The sequence below is a fragment of the Ascaphus truei genome, assembly GCF_040206685.1.
Source record: "Ascaphus truei isolate aAscTru1 chromosome 12 unlocalized genomic scaffold, aAscTru1.hap1 SUPER_12_unloc_2, whole genome shotgun sequence".
NCBI classification, from domain to species: domain Eukaryota; kingdom Metazoa; phylum Chordata; class Amphibia; order Anura; family Ascaphidae; genus Ascaphus; species Ascaphus truei.
Genome location: NW_027453838.1, coordinates 825532 through 842947, shown reverse-complemented (window position 1 = coordinate 842947; position 17416 = coordinate 825532). Strand labels below are relative to the sequence as shown.

Sequence of the window (17416 nt, the reverse complement as noted above, 5' to 3'; positions counted from 1 at the left end):
GGTCCGGGGGAATTGTGAGGTCAAAAATCCTCTGGATCCAATTTCTAATTTCTTCCCAAATGGGTGAGATACGGGGGCAAGACCACAGCATGTGCCACAGGTCGGCCGATTCTCCACACTGTTTCGGACACAGCGGGGAATATCCTGGCACAAACCTTGATCATTTCAGTGGGGTGAGGTACCATCTCATCAATACTTTATATGCGTTTTCCTTCAAAGTCGTGCAAATAGAGCTTTTGGCTGCTGCCTCCAAAATGGCTGACCAGTCGTCTTCCTCCAGGGCTTCTCCCAGATCCGTCTCCCACTTAATTCTGTATGCTAGTTTTTGCTCCTGTTGTGTATTCCCAGAACCTACTATTTCTCCATAAATCTGCGATATGAGTCCCCATGTGTCTTTTTCTGTCAGACAGAGCTTTTCAAATGTAGATAATGGCGGGTATGGCGTGTTCTTGTTAAAGTACACCCTGAGCTGGAGGTATCGGAAAAATTCGGAATGTGGGATGTTTTTCTCAGATCTAATTTATTCAAATGATTTAATTTTATTTGGTATCCCCTCCAGATCTCTGAGCCGATTATATCTATTTTGTTTCCAGATTTTTTAGGTGTGTTCTGACAGTCCTGGTGCAAAGTCAGGGTTACCCCAAAGCGGGGATATCAGCGAGTGTTTGGACGTTAGGGCATATTTAAATTTAGAGGCCTCCCAAATCGACAATGAGTTGATCATCGAGGAAAGCGGCCGGTCAGCCCATTTAATGGCTGTTTTAGGTAACCACAGCAGATTGTCTAACTCCAATGGGAAGCAAACCGATGTCTCCAGATCCACCCATCTTTTCAATGCTGGTTTGATCTGCCATTGTGTGAGTTGACACAATTGCGCCGCTTTGTAATAAGATACCAGGCAAGGTACCGCTAGTCCCCCTGTCCGAATTGTCTTTCTCATAATTGTCTTGTTTACTCTCGGCTTTTTTCCTCCCCATACAAATTTGGAGATTTCAGACTGGAGTGAGAGTATTTCCTTCAGTCTCAGTGGCACTGGCAGAGTCTGAAAGAGGTATAGGATACGGGGGACGAGATTCATCTTTACGCTATGTATCCTACCAATCCAGGAGATCCTATATGGCATCCACTTTCTCAGATCCTCTTTTAGCGTTCAAATCAGTTTGGGATAATTTGTTTCGTAGAGGCCTTTATAGGTTTTAGTGATATCAACTCCTAGGTATTTAATGTGTTTTGGTTGCCAATTGAAATTGAAGTTCAGACTCAGTAGTTTTTCTGTTTCCTTTTGGAGGCTGATATTCAAAGCCTCTGATTTGGTTTGATTAATTTTAAAGCCAGATATCCTATTAAATTTTTCCAACAGGTCAAATAGGTTCGGCAGAGAGGTAAGGGGTTTGGAGACCATCAATAAGATGTCATCAGCATACAGGGCAACCTTGTGGGATTTCAAGTCTATATTAATCCCTGAGATATCCGGGTTGTTGCGGATCTGCGCTGCTAGTGGTTCCATACACAGGGCGAATAAAAGGGGAGATAATGGGCAACCCTGACGTGTACTACTTTCAATTTGAAATGTGTTTGATGGGAATCCCTGGTGTATGACCCTAGCAGCAGGGCCAGAGTATAACGCCATTAAAGCGCCACTCACCTTGTCCCCAAAGCCAAATGCCCCAAGCTTTTTTTGTATGTAAGGCCAGTCAATCCTGTCAAAAGCTTTTTCTGCATCCAGACTCAACATCATAGCTGGTATTTTCTTATTTTTTTTCAACTTTAAATTTTTATTGGAAAGTACAAATACAGCCAATGATTCACAGCCCATTATTACATTTCCAGTTTTGTCAAACACATATAGTGACACCTTGAAGACATATCCACTTAACACTTTACAAACAAGACCAGAAAAAGTAGACAAGGGGACAGGGATAGAGGCTAGGGAAGGGGGGTGCGGGGAGGGAGGTGGTAGGTTGCCATGCTCTGGAGTAGGTATGTAGGTATCTCTTGTTAATTTTTTTTTAGGTATTCACTAAGGAATTTAACTGGGACAGGTACTTCTGGGGTTTCTCTCTTTCAATTGTTTTTCCCAATTCTATAACTACAGGGAGGTCTGCTAGTTGTGCGTCGCTAAGTCATGTTGTCTAATCTGTCCTTAAAAGGAGAACTCACCTATTTTTATTAGTGCAAGATTGAGGAGGCCTCCACTTCTGGGATGTCTACCTGGGTCAACCATGGGTCCCAGACTTTTAGAAAATTTGTGCCGGAGTCATTAACTAAACTCGTTAATTGTTCCATCCGGCAGACATGCCAAATTCTATTTTTGATCTTAGGGATAATTGGTATCTCCTGCTGTTTCCATAATGCTGCGATCTCACATCTTGTGGCAGTAGCAAAATGCGCGATTAATTTATGCGACGCATTTGACAGACCCTGGATCCGCCTGCCCAATAGGAACAGCCACGGGTCCAGGGGGATCTCCAAATCGAGAATCCGCTGAATCCAATCTCTGATTTGTTCCCAAATAGGGGCCACCTTAGTGCAAGACCACAGCATATGTCGGAGGTCTGCTGCTTCCCCACACTGTTTAGGGCAGAGAGGGGAGTAGCCTTTTACAAATTTCGCTAAGCGCGTCGGAGTGTAATACCACCTCATAAGGACTTTATATGCGTTCTCCTTTAATGTGGTGCAGATTGAGCTTTTTGCCGCCGCCTGAATAATAATCATAACGGGACATGATGATGAAGATTGAGGGACCCTCCGGGTATCCTCCCTCTGCCCGCTGCACACGGCCTGCCCAGCTACCACCCGTGGGATCCCCGGGGGGCGACGGGGATCAGGTCATCAATCTGGCCCCTCCCACACCTCTGAGTCCAGTCGTCTCTCCCTTTGCAGTCCCCGGTCGTTCCCTCCTCCCGGCCACGCGCCTCCGTCTTCCCCGTGAAGGCCGCCGCCCCTCTGTGGAGGGTGTAATCCTCCTGTTGCCGCGGTGGAGGAATAATGGTTCCGTGTGCGTCAGACCGGAAGTTCCGCTGTCCCAGAGGTCGCCGGGACAGGCGGAAGTCACATGGGCCATGGCATAGTGGTGACGCGGAGCCTTCTTCAATCTTACGATGCCGCCTCCGCTGCCTTCGCGCTCTTTTCCTGGATTCCCGCCAAACGCTGCCGAGGATGGTCGTCTACTTCCAATGCGGCCTGCAATGTTCGAGGACAACCACCAGGGGGAGACGGAGAGAGAAGAAAAAAGGTACAGGCAAGGGAACCCGGCAGCCATTTATTCTGTGGGGGGGGAAATAGGGCACTTTGCCTTTAAATGTTTAATTGGACACGGCTGCTGCGGGGAGACACGGCTCTTCACTGATCAGCAGCTACCGAAGTCCCCACTCTCTGCCTGGATGCCTCCAGCACTGGATCGGGCTCCGGATTAAGGTGAGGAGGTTGGGAGGGACCGGGGCTAGGCGCTCTCTGCAACAGTCCCAGCTTCTTTAGAAATGCGTCGCCATCTTCCACCTTCCTAAGCGTGTTTGCGACCCCGTTTTTTACCACGAGCAAGGCAAACGGGAACAGCCACCGGTAGCGGGTCCCCTTCTCTTGCAATATCTTTGTTACAGGGCCTAGACTCCTGCGTCTGGCAAGGGTAGCTGGCGACAGATCTTGGAAGACCTGAAGCCTGAATCCCTCGAACTCCAGGGATCTCGCCTCCCTCGCCATCTGGCAGACAGCATCTTTGATGCGGTAATAGTGGAAACTCACTATTATGTCTCGAGGGGGGTCTCCCGCTTGCGGTTTTGAACAGAGTGCTCAGTGGCAGCGGTCTAAGTGTAAGTCCTGCTCAGATTTATCTGGGAGCAAATGCTCCAGCCATTTTTGCACAAAGTCCTCGTGGTCAGTGATAGTTTCTGGGATCCCCCTTATGCGAACATTGTTCCTGCGGTCCCGGTTTTCTGAATCCTCCTGCTTGTCTGCTATCTCGCAGACCTTCTCTGCCAGTTGGGAGACTGTTTTGTTAGTTTGTACTATGGCCCTCGTGTTGGTATCCATTTTTGTCTCAAGGGTCCCGGTCCGTTCGCCCACCGCGTCCAGGTCTCTCCGCAGGTTCCAGAGTTCTTTGCGGAAAAAGTTCTTCATTTCCCCGCAGAATTCTCGTAGATTCTTTCTCCTGACCAGTTCCTGGTCATCTGCCAGTGGGGCTAGTGTCTCGCTGTCGGACTCTGAATGCATAGTCGGTGTGGGTGTATGCGTATGCATGTGTGTGTGTGTGTGTGTGTGTGCATGTGTGTGTGTGTGTGTCTGTATGCGTGTGTATGCATGTGTGTGTGTATGCATGCGTGTGTGTGAATATATTTATCAAAGTTGCACAATGTTAATAAATAATTTATTCTCACAACATGTCTTTTTTTTAATTTTTAAAATATTATATAACACACACACACACACACACACACACACACACACACACACACACACACACACACACACACACACACACACACACACACACTGACAGCTACAAAGTGACACACACACAGTGATACCCGCCTCCCAAGCGCTTGCTGTCTCCTCTGTCAGGACAGCAAAAAACTTCATTCCCACGTGACTTCAATTTCGAAGCAGCACTGCCACCCTGTGGAGTAACTATCAACTTCAGACATTTCTACTGGAGGATTTGTGTTTGCTGAACTTGTTTCCCCGGTCTGCATTTCTTCCACGTGTCACCTCATGCAGGGTAAATTAGAAATAAAAGCAAATTAATAAAACAGGGATATTTATTCAAAAAAATACTGATGAATGTAGTTGATCATACACATCTAAATATTACAAATGAATTACATTTACAGACATATAGATGCAGACACAATATAATTAAATACATGAAATAGATGGCACACAAATGTGTTCGTGTGAGTTGGGCAATACTAGGCAAAGCAAATGTGATCACTGTTTTAATGAGATAAACTTCCAACCAATCCCATTACCACGCGGCCTTTTTTTATAAACAGTAACGGCTTTCACTGAGCCAATCAGACTAAAGACTTTTTCAGCCAATCAAAATCAAGGAACGTCTTCCAGTGCAATTCACTTTCTCCCCTCATGGGGTGTCTGTGGTTTTCACTCAGGTCCGCTCATACTGCATATAAGCAGCAGCTTTACCGCAATTACCTGATTCGCTTCTTGTTTTGACACTTTGCAGAATGACTGGTCGCGGCAAAGGAGGAAAAGGGCTCGGGAAAGGAGGTGCCAAGAGGCACAGGAAGGTTCTTCGTGACAACATCCAAGGCATTACCAAGCCAGCTATCCGCCGCCTGGCTCGCAGAGGAGGAGTGAAGCGCATCTCCGGTCTCATCTATGAAGAGACCCGTGGGGTGCTCAAGGTTTTCCTGGAGAATGTGATCCGGGACGCGGTCACCTACACCGAGCACGCTAAGAGGAAGACAGTCACCGCTATGGACGTGGTGTATGCTCTCAAGCGCCAGGGCCGCACTCTCTATGGATTCGGAGGCTAAACGGTGACACTTCTTACCAGCTGATGATACGGAATTCACATTCATTTAACCCAAAGGCTCTTTTAAGGGCCACCCACATTCTCCTGTATAGAGCTCTGGTTACACCGCCATCTTATTCTTACCCGTTTTCATGTTGCTGTCTCTGACGGGACTGAATATTTCATATTGGTAACGGGTTAGAGAAATACAATTCACCACTTAACCCCCCCACAGTATGTGACAGCATTTTGTTACAGCGCTTTATGTACGATTCTTTTCTATGAGTTGACATGTACACTCGTGAGTTATATAAACTTTGCTATACTCCCTTCATGCTATTAACTGCTCATTCATAAAGCAAACTACAAATATTGGTTTCACTTTTTGATATAACTTCTCTGAATTAGAAGTGCCTGCACTTGACATAGATTTAAATACTAATGTAATTGCTCGATCCATATACACATTTTTTTACATTACACATTGGTACAATCTGCAAAAGAAAATGTATCTGATAAATGCCTTATCTGTATTGATTTTAACCGCTATGAAAACAATTACATTTTTATAGACTTGCATAAAACAATGACAATGTTTGAGCATTCATTCATTATTATTTTGCTGTCTTTTCTGCTCTTAAAACAGAATCCCCAATGCAAATGTTTCATAAAATAGTCACTCCTTTTATATTCCATTAATTAGCCCATATATTGGGCATCATGTATCAGCTTTTGATGAGAAAAAAATGCAATCGGATTTTCTTTAGCACTTTCTGTGGCTTTTATGATTCTTTGACACAACTGTAAATCTAATACATATTGAACACGTTTTTTGGTTTTATGATCATAAATACAACCCCGCATTTCATGTGTAAAACACTCGGTTTGGGGATCTCGGAACAATTATACAGAGAAGGTAAAAAGGCGCCAAAGCTTTAATATCTGTCATTCAAACAAAGACCACACGGTGGCAGTATTGTTTTGGAAATGATCTGGATTCTGGAGACCTGGATTTTTCACAATGATCTGAATCAAAGTTTCACCTCCAGATATTTGTGTTAAATACGTTTTGCGGATTCCCTTTAATATAATTAGTGAATTAAGTTGAAAATCAACAGGACTCTAGCATCACTTCTTAAATCGCACAAATATGTGACTGATGTGGGGGCTGAAACTGCCAAAGATGCCACATTTCCCACACAATCTATACAGGGAAAACACAGCAGCACCAAAATAAAGGCAGCAAAACACACACACGTGTGTAACTCACATTAACATGAAACACTTGGGGTCTTCCTTACTTTTGTGAACAATGTTACTAAATCAATCTGTTCTATTAATTCAATGATCCTTTGTTTTTTTTATTTCAGTCACACTTTATCTCAAAGATTATCCCGGAGACCAGAACGTAACCCCGGGATCAAGGCACCAGAACGGACAAAGCGTTTCAATAAAGAGAATTTATTCTGGCCGTATCCAGCCCAGCACAAACTCACAAACCACTTACACTCCCCAAAACAGGGAATACAGGGGAATTCTAGGTGCCAGGCGCCACTTCCAAGGCTCCCCAGGGTTTGCTCCCACTCCTGTGGGGTTTGAGACTGCAGCGCTTTCAAACCTGTTTGCTTTCTGAGACTCTGTCCCGCAGCACGGAACCGTTTTCACATCTCCCGCTGGATGAAGCTGCCAGCGACGTGTGAAGGTGTCTCTGGCGCAGCCTTGGGGCGCAGCGCTTAGTTCCCTGCACGCTGGGATCACACTGACCCTGAGCGCTGCTGGGTTCCCCTTACATACAGTCCCCGCTGCTATAGGAAATCGCTGTAGATGGAGCCGCGACCATCATGTGTGGATACTGCATGGGAGACAGGACGTGAGGTCACATCTGCATTGGCCAATCACGGCTGGGCGCGGGGTGGGTGAGAGTTAAAGGGCTTTTGGGGAAATATGAACGTCCCTGTGGGAGCAGCGCCTGTCAGTGGGAGCAGCGCCTGTCAGCGGGAGCGGCGCCAGTCAGCGGGAGCGGCGCCAGTCAGCGGGAGCGGCGCCAGTCAGCGGGAGCGGCGCCAGTCAGCGGGAGCAGCGCCTGTCAGTGGGATCCTGGCAGCGGCTTCCCGGCCATCAGGAATATCTCCCATGAGCATCGGCGATATCTCGGGATACAGCGCAATGCTGCACTTTTAGGGTGTTTGCCCGTCAGCCCGATCTCTTCCCCAGCCACTCTCCCTTTGTTCCTGCCCCTCTCCTCCCCCTCCACTCCAAGCAATAGCAGTTCTCCGGACATGTGGGCTGCTCAGTGGGATTCTCACCCAATGTACAGAGACCTTGGCTATGCTTTATATATGCACACACAGTGTATACTTTGGTACAGTTTACAACACGAGAGTAAAGAATTACAGTTACAGGGTATGGAAGGGGTTGCATGGCACATTAAACTGGGGCAGCTCCAGGGTCTGGTGACCAGATGAGCCCAAGGAAAGGACAGGTAGGTGGGAGGGACGGGGTCCAGAATAATACAGGTTAAGCCTGGTCCCAGGGGTGTGTACTGAGGTCTGGGGAACTGTGATTGGTTCCACACACATCAGGCACTCTGATGGGTCACCACCCTATCTCCATGATTTGCTATGGACACAGGAATCTAGAAACGGGGTGGCAGATATCAATTCCACAGATCATTTCTGGACTGGCATGGAGATGGACTAAATGGTATTCTCTGATGTCATGCCAGAGACACCCAAGACAAGGCTGTGTGCTTTTCTGAAGCAGAAGATTTAAACTTGCCTGCTTGCAACTTGTTTTCAGCACTGCCGGAATTCCTGATCCTCTACAGAGTGGAAGCTGCTCCGGGTAAGCCATTTCTGTGGCACTGGGCACCTAGGACTGCTAGGATTCCCCCTGTATTCCCTGGTTGGTGCGAGTATAGCTCTGTTAGGAGATTCTGTGCTGTGTCTGATGGCTACTGCTGAAATAAACACCTCTTTATTTGATCGCTGTGTCCTGTCTGGCACGTGATCCAGTGAAAGAGTCCTGGTCTGCTGTGGCAACTATTGTTAGTAAGCAATATGTAACGAGAACTATGCTCCCCTCCTTACTATCCGGCGTGACCTGTTTCATATATTGTTCTCATTCTTGCTCGCCCAATGCTCAGAACACATTGTTCCCTCCCTCAGTGCCTTGTTTTGATTGTCCACTTCTCAAGTGTTTCAAGACTTACCTAATTCTTGTTGTAATAGTTTGTGGGTTGCTCCCTTCCCCAGTGGTCCCACTCTGTATTGTTTCCCACCTCTACTTCCATGGCATTCCCAGTGCTTGGTTTCAAGTACTAAGCAATGTAGTGTCCCTCAATTATTCCTAATCTATTGTAGTGAGGAGATTGGCCCCTTCCCCTTTGTTTCCTAATTAGATTGTTCCCTTTCAAAGTGTTAATAATCCATTGTTCCCCAGTGATTTCCTAATTCATTGTTCCCATCCACAATGCTTCCAAATTCTGATTGTCCCCTTCCCAGTGCTCTCAAAATTTACAACTCCTCTCGCAAATACTAACACATGACTGTCCTTATTAAAATGATTCTCCCATTAACTGTACCTGTAAAACCCTACATAGATTGCTCCATTATTAACTGACACCTCCATTAATTATCCCCACTAAAATTACCACTAACCCTTGATGAACTACCACTGTTCAACCCAACCTCACAAACCATAATCAGTCCATCACCAATTATCCTCTCCTCCGCCTCATCCTATCACAGCCTCACATAATAAAGGGGAAGCTCGGCTCGCTGCCCCAAAACTGTTTGTAATTTCTGCCTCTGTGAGACTCGTTTGGCCTGTTTATAATGTATTGAGTGGTAACTTCTTCCAGAAAAGAGCTAATCACTGTGTGATCCCGGGGGATGTGTAAAGGTTCTGGTCTCCTGTGACAGGCTTTTTATCTGGTGGATAGTAATGGACATCCCTTGGCCCAGTTCTGAATCTCTTGCGGGACTTTCATTTCTGAGTAGTTCGTGATTTCAAGACCGCAGGACCGATAGTTCCACACATAATGAGCATAGTCCAGTGCACCTCTCACCGGAGTTCTATTGTGCCCAGTTCAGGGCTCTGGACAAAAGAGGCGGGGCACCTACATGGAGTTCAACTCCTGGCTAGACCTTCACAGCCCTCGGTGGGTAGCCAGATGCAGAGTCACCTCGCTCCTAGACAGGATGGACATCGTCATCCGTGAACAGTTTTTTACCCAAATGTGTACTGGAGGTGCGGGAGTGGTCATAGAGCATAAGCCGAGAATGCACCAGACGACCGCCATGATGGCAGATGAATTTGTGACCATGCGGCCACAGTGGGTCCTGACCCCCGATCCAGTGCCAGCGACAACACCACCTAACGTAGCTGACCCTCCCAAGGCCACTAAGCTGGGATGGAACAAGTGGAGTGCCGGAGGTGCTGCAGCCAAAGCCTGCAGAGTTTGCCCATGAGCGCCGGTGCCCATCTGCGGGTGGACTGCCCCAACCCACCCTGCTCCAGTAACCCCAATATGGGGCAATGCTCACAAGCAGCGAGACCAATCCCCTGCGTGAGATTGGCCACAAAAGCATAGCAAGTGGAGGCCATGCAGAATGTGTAGTAGCAGACCTAGCAGCAGCAGTCAACGATGCAGAAGTGGATCTGGAGGGACATGGAATCGCAGCCATCGGGCTGGAATCCAATGATGTCCGCCAACAATATTTGTGCCCGGTTACCAGAGGCCATCTCCGGGTGGCCGGCCTGATGGACACCGGTGTTACGTTAATCTGGTGCAACCTGATATGGTCAGCCCAGAGAAACTTCTCCAAGGCACGGGGATGCCGGTGAGAATGCTGGACAGAGCCCCCATGTTATTGCAAGTTGCCTGGGTGTTACTTGATCAGGGCACTAGTAGAGGAGTCTGGGATGTCACAGTGTAACCCGGCTTGGACACCAACATCCTGCTGGGCAATGACTTGGGGCACTTTATTTGCTCCTACTCTGAGGAGAATGCACCAGTGGCTGCGGTCACCCCGAGCAAAAGTCAGGCAGTTGCCCAGGTGGAAGTGCCTTTGGCATTGCCGCACACCACCCCAATTATCTCTCCCCAGCTTTTGGAGCCAAAGAGAGCTGAAGTCCCGGTGGACACCAAGCAGGTAAGCAGGCACAAGCCAGACATTTGTCCCAAACCCTGTCCCAACATTTCCCCTGACTGTTTGACAGAGCCAACCTACCAGAACTGAGCTAGGAGTTCATGGACATTGTGTGATTGGACCCCAAACTGGAGGGCATGATACTTCGGGCGACCGAGTCTGACTCCAAGGGTGTGTCCCATCGGTTCCTTTGGCACCATAGTGTCTCATAACAGAATCCAAGAGTGCTCTGGTCAGATCAGGGACATGAAGGCGACAGATAGTTGTTACTCATGAATATAGGGCACAGTTGATGCAGATATCCCATGTGATCCTGCTGGTAGGGGCATCAGATAGTCACTCATACTAGAGCCCGGCTACTACAGACTTTCTACTCACCGGCGTCATGACAGGAGGTATTGGTGTTCTGCCATAACTGTAATCCCTGCCACCTAGTGGGCAAGTCGAGTGACCACACAAAGGCTCCCCTGAGACCGCTACCGGTAATCGGTGAGTCCTTCCAGCGTGTAGCTGTAAATATAGTGGATCCGCACATGATCCCAGTTGCTCTGTCCTTGATTGAAGCACGTAAATTGGCAGAGTCTTTGATTGAGATATTCACTAGGGTAGGTTTCCCAAGTGAGATCCTGGCTGATCCGGGGGCACAGTGCATGTCCGAACTGCTCCAATGTCTCTTGGCAATGTGCGAGGTCAAATCTCTCTGTAAAACCCCCTACCATCCCCAAACGAATGGATTATGTGAGCGGTTCAATGGGACCTTAATGTCAATGTTGCAAACATTTGTGGAAGCTGAAAGGGTGAGACTGACAAGGTCACTTACATCACCTGCTATTCGCGTATCTAGAGGTGCCAAAGGAATTTACCATCGGTCCCCCCTTCAAGCTCCTCTATGGGTGCCATGTCCGAGGACCACTCAATCTGTTTCATAAGGGCTGGGAGGGGGAGATACTGATGCTTAGGGGGAGATACTGATGCTTTGGTGCTACATTACGTGGTGGGGCTCAGGGACCAGATAGAGGAACACATGGGGTTGGCACAGGCTAAACTTGAGGCAGCTCAGATCAGGTAATAGCGCTGGTATGATAGGAGTTTCCGTAGTAGAGAATTAATCCCAGGGCAGCAGGTGCTTGTTCTGAAGCCCACTTGGCAGAACAAGCTACTTGCCGCCTGGGCGGGCCCGTACACGGTTCACCGGCGGGTGCATGAGTGTAATTATGTGGTAAACCAGGATCCAGAGGCAGGTAGGCACAGAACATACCATATCAATATGCTAAAGGAGTATCACAAGAGCGGGCCGGAGGTGTTTGCTATTTGTAGCCCGCTGCTGGGGGATCCGGCAAGCCAGGCTCTGCCCGATCTCCTGGGAGAAACCCGGCAGGGAGGCTTAGTGGAGCAGGTGGAGATGGGTCCCCAACTCGCGGTTCCCAAGCTGGTGCGAGAGATGCTAGAGCAGTACCAGGTCATGTTTACAGATAATCAGGGCATTACCCATCTAACCGATCACCCGGTCAACACCGGGGATCATTGGCCACTCCTCAAGAAGCGTAATGGATCTCTGCGGAGGTAAAGTGGAGCATTAAGGGGGAGGTTGAGGAGATGATGGCATTAGGGGTAATTTCTCGTGCTCAGTGTCCTTGGGCTTCACCGGTATTTGTGGTGCCAAGGAGGGTGGGACCACTTGGTTCTGTCTAAAATAAAGTCAGCTTAATACTCAGACCGTGGCAAATGCCTATCCTTTGTCCCACATGGATGAGCTCTTAGATGAGCTCATCGGGGCCAGGTATCTGGCCACCATGAATCTGTACAGATTCCATTGACCCAGCAGGCGTAGGAAAGGTCGGCTTTCAACATCCTTGGCTTGTAAGAATTTTTGGTCATGTCATTTGTGATGAAGAAAACGCCGGCCACGTTCTAGCGCCTTGTCAACCGGTTGCTGGAAGGGATTAAGGGCTATGTTATTGCTTATCTGGACGAGTTAGCCATTTGTATTAATGACTGGGACACTCATCTGGTTAATGTAGCAGCAGTCCTAGATAGGATCAGGGAGGCTGGCCTGACACTAAAGCCATCCAAGTGCCAAGTCGGCATGGCGGGGGTATTGTACCGCAGCTACCGGGTAGGCCGGGGACATCTCAAGCCTGAGCCCACGAAAGTTGTGTCAATAGTGGACTGGCCGGTCCCCCACACTATAAAGCAGGTAATCACTTTTATAAGTACCACCTGCTACTATAGAATGTTTTTGCCCCAGTATAGTGCCCTGGCTCAAGCCATGACTGATTTAACAAAGAAGATGCTGTTGGTGCTAGTTACCTGGTCTCCTGAGTGTGGGCAGCGTTACAGGCTTTCAAAGATGCTCTAGCCAGTGCTCTGATCCTGGTGGTCCTCGATAACATCAAGCGATTCTTGGTGCAAAGGACGCGTAGGGTGGATTATTCTCTGGCAGAGACATTTTGGCTTCCTTCCCTGTTAGCCCTTCCACCTCCCTCCGTGGCCTTGGCTGTCTGAGCCCTTAGCACTTGCGTGCGTCCCTCCCCTGTTCCGGCTCACAGCGGTGACGTAATTGACTATCGCGAGAACTCTGGTCTGCGTGACTGTCCCAGTGAGTCCTTCGGCGGCACTGAGTTTGGGCGGCTTCCTACCCAAGAGCTGACCCGCGTTTGAGGACAGTTGTGGCAGCTGGCGGCGTGGAGCCACAGGAGTTGTGCTTCCCAGCGATGCAGAGTCTCTAGGCGGTCGAGCTGTATCATCCTCCCTCCAGGCCCCGGAGTGTTACGTGTGATTGAGCTACAGGCGTATACATATCAGCATTGCTGTAAGTAGGGTCTCAATTTTAGCCCCACTGGATGCCATCACTTCATAAGTGGTTTCTGCCCAACTAGCACATGTTTGTTGTTTTATATTTACTTTTTAATCATTGTATTAAACTGCTGTCTTATTTTGCATACTATATCAGTGATTTGTTGTTTGTATTTAGTTGCACTATGATCTTTTTTTCTTTCTTTTTTTCTCGTTTATGTTGTCGTCTTACATGTTCGTTTGTCTGAGATTACATTGAGGACACTTCCATGGAACTCATCCCAGCCTTTTGAATTGGACTATATTTGGTCAGATTTTTATTTCCTTTAGGCGCCGGTTTATCTGTTTTTACTGTGTTTTCTGGTTTGTGTCACCTATTTTTCCTGGCTGCCTTCACCTCATTATTTAGGGGTGTATTTATATTTATTTGTTGTCTAATTGTCACTAATTTTTGAAGTGAAACTTCCTTAGTGGCACCTCATTCGTGATGGGGCAAAAAAGAATTGTGGAGACAGAAATGAAACGGATGTGACGTCATGTGTTCTGGCTCAGCCCGACCCCAACACTGACATCACACCCGCTCCACAAGTCTGATGCTGCGGCGGCGGCGATAGCCGCCGGCGCCGCTCCTAATCACCCCCCCCCCCCGAGCCCCACACCCCCCACACACCGTGACATAGGCGGCGGCGATAGCCGCCGGTCCTAACGGCCGCTGCCATGCCGCGCAGCCTCTCTCCTCCCTACCTCCGCTTTCCTGCGTCCCGCTGACTGAGCGCCGCCGGGGTCGGAGGAGGAGAGGAGCCCAGGGATCATGGAGGGTAACCGCCGCCGCAGCTCCTAACGAGCTCTGCTCCCCCCACCCGCTGACATGCGGTGGCGGCAGCCCTCAAAATTTAATTGGCAGCCGGTGATTCGCTGTCACGTAAGGTGTGTTAAGAGGTATTTAATTCCCCTCATCCGGCACGGGCTCTGTGGTTCTGCCCGCCGTGGAGTACGCTGCTCCATGGTGGTATAGCTGAGGCCGAGGCTCCACCCCCTGCCCTGTCACTCCTGCTTTGGTAACGGGAGGAGGGGGGTAACGGGACCACGTGTCGCCGGGGGGGGGCTGGGAGTCCGCAGCTCCGTGTCCGCAGCTCCGCCTGGGGTAGTGAGAGGCGGGAGGAGGGGGGTAATGGGACCACGTGTCGCGGGGGGGGCTGGGAATCCGCAGCTCCGCCTGGGGTAGTGGGAGGGGGGAGGAGGAGGGGTGGGGGGCACAACACAGAGAGACATTCACACAACACAGAGAGAGAGAGACACACACTGACTGACACACACACACACACACACACACACACAGACTGACACTGACTGACACACACACACTGACTGACACACTCACACACTGACTCACACTCACACACTGACTCACACTCACACAATCACACACTCACACACTGACTCACACACGCGCACACACACACTGACTGACACAAGCGCACACACACTGACTGACACACGCTGACTGAAACACGCACACACACACTGACTGACACACGCGCACACACACACTGACTGACACACGTGCACACACCGACTGACTGACACATGCGCACACACACACTGACTGACACACGCGCACACACACTGACTGACACACGTGCACACACACACACTGACTGACACGCACACACACACTGACTGACACACGTGCACACACACACACTGACTGACACGCACACACACACTGAGTGACACACACGCAAATACATACTCACTGACTGACACATACACTGACTGACACATGTGTGCCGAGCACGCGCGTTATAAGTCAATTTCTGCGACAAAAGTCAAAGAAGTTTCACTTACTATGCGCGTGCACAGCACACACAGCTTTTTTTTAATTTTCATTGCATTAGCGCTGTTCCCACTGCCCTTCCCCTTAGGCTTTCAAAGATGCTCTAGCCAGTGCTCTGATCCTGGTTGTCCTCGATAACATCAAGCGATTCTTGGTGAAAACCAATGCTTCAACTTATGGCATCAGTGCTGTGCTAAGCCAGGTAGGTGAGGATTGCAGCAAGGATATGTTCACCTACCTAAGCTGCAAGCTGTTGCCTTGGGAGGTCACCTATGCCACAATCGAGAAAGAGAGTCTCAACAATATGTGGGTTCTCAAGAAATTATAGGTCATGTTTACGGGAAGCCTTTCACTGTGATCACTGATCGCAACCCCCTTAGCTTGTTGCAGCGGGTGTAAGGTGAAAATGGGAAGTTGGTGTGACCTCCAGGAGTTTAATTTTACCATTCAACACAAAAAAGTGCAATGAGCACAGCAACGCCAATAGTCATTCTCAGCATGATTATCCCAGCCCCGATAAACGGACTTCCAGGGTCTTCAGCCTTGGAGAGACACCTGATGGGGTAGCTTTCCCAGAGACTTCATCTTAAAGGGGGATATTTGATGGTATGGGGTAGCCAACCTCACATAATAAAGATGAAGCCCGGCTGGATACCCCAAAACTGTGTGTAATAGCCACCTCGGTGAGGCTCGTTTGGCCTGTGTATAATGTATTTTGTGTAACTTCTTCCAGAAAAGAGCTAATCACTGTGTAATCTCTAGAAGGGGGAAAACGGTAGGAATTGGGAACAGGGATTGTATCGGTAAAAAAAAAGCACTTTTGTGCCTTGTAGTAGTACAGTATGTTCCCCATACATTTAGTAAGGCAGCCAGCACTGCCTTTTGTTTTGCTAGCATTTCGGAGAAAAGCTGCTTTGTGACGGAGGCTGGGGTCGGTGTGAGTATGAGGACAATGGTGAGCAGGGAAGGGATGGTAATCAGGTCCGGAGAACTGGTTCTCATTGGTGCAAATACTTTTTTCACCTAAAAGGCTGAGGTGCCTACCCAGCGGGATGTACGGGGCTGGCTAGTTCAACCGTTGCCGGGTCTGAGTCCCATAGGCACAATTTCCATTGGCTATTTCAAATTTCCCACTCGCTAGACCCTCCCTACTCGAGGGGCGGTCAAGAGTGACTAAGCCGGCCCCCTCCTCTGATTTGTACAGCCGGACAAGACAACGTCCTCCGATTGGCTGGTTGCCCCTACTCCATGAAAAGTATAGGAGCCCGAGAGCTATGTAAGGGGAGAAGCCGATCAGAGTACCAGACAAGTTTTGAAGCTGATCGGACAGGCGACTGGCGGGATTTTAAATAGTGCTATTGGGACAATAGCACCGAGAAGGAGCTGTACAGGGCAAATCTACTGAAGCAGTGACCTGCACCTAGTTGAGGCTAGATTCTTCTCCCTCAGAACCCAGTTGGAGAAGTGTGTTAAAAATTCTGGTCTCCCGTGACAGGCTTCTTCCCCAAGCTGCGTGGGAAAGATATGGAAGCCTATCAAGCAATGGTTTGGGAGGATGCTGGTGACTACCAGGTGGTAAAAGCACTGCTCTGGTCTCAGTATGAGATCACGCCCGAGACTTACTGGACCCAGTTTCATGCCATGCACAAGGGGTCCACGGATTTGCACACTGACTCTGTGGCCCGGTCAGCCCTTCATGCAAAGAGGTGAGTAACTGTGTGTTCAGTGAGTACATTCAATGTATTCCTTAACTTAATCGTGAAGGAGCAATTTGTACTCAAACATTTCCCGGAGATGAGTGAATGCATTATGGATGGCAAACCATCAATGGCTCAGCAAACTGCCAAGATTACGGATGAGTTCATGGCGGCTCGACTCCTATTCTGGCAACAACCCCAACCGATTGTTCCAGTGCCTGGCCACCAACCTCCTCGGCACACATAAACCCCAAGGTCCGATGCATCTTTGTGGAGCTGCCCAGTGCCCCCTAGTTCCAGAACCCGAACACCAAGTTTACCCATAAGTGGCAATGCTTTGGTTTCAACAGGGCGTGCCACCTGAGGGTGGTTTTCCCCACTGCACTTTGAACCGATCCACCTGCAATGGGACCCACAACCCAGCTCCTCATATAAACGCCAGGGTAAGTCACATTCCCATGCT

General features: G+C 48.9%; 1 protein-coding gene across 1 annotated transcript; it reads left to right on the top strand.

The window, feature by feature from the left end:
* Nucleotides 1-5180: 5180 nt before the first annotated feature.
* On the top strand, nucleotides 5181-5492 carry LOC142473530 (histone H4). The gene has a single exon (XM_075580691.1). The coding sequence runs from the start codon at nucleotides 5181-5183 to the stop codon at nucleotides 5490-5492; it is 312 nt and encodes a 103-aa protein (XP_075436806.1).
* Nucleotides 5493-17416: the final 11924 nt, after the last annotated feature.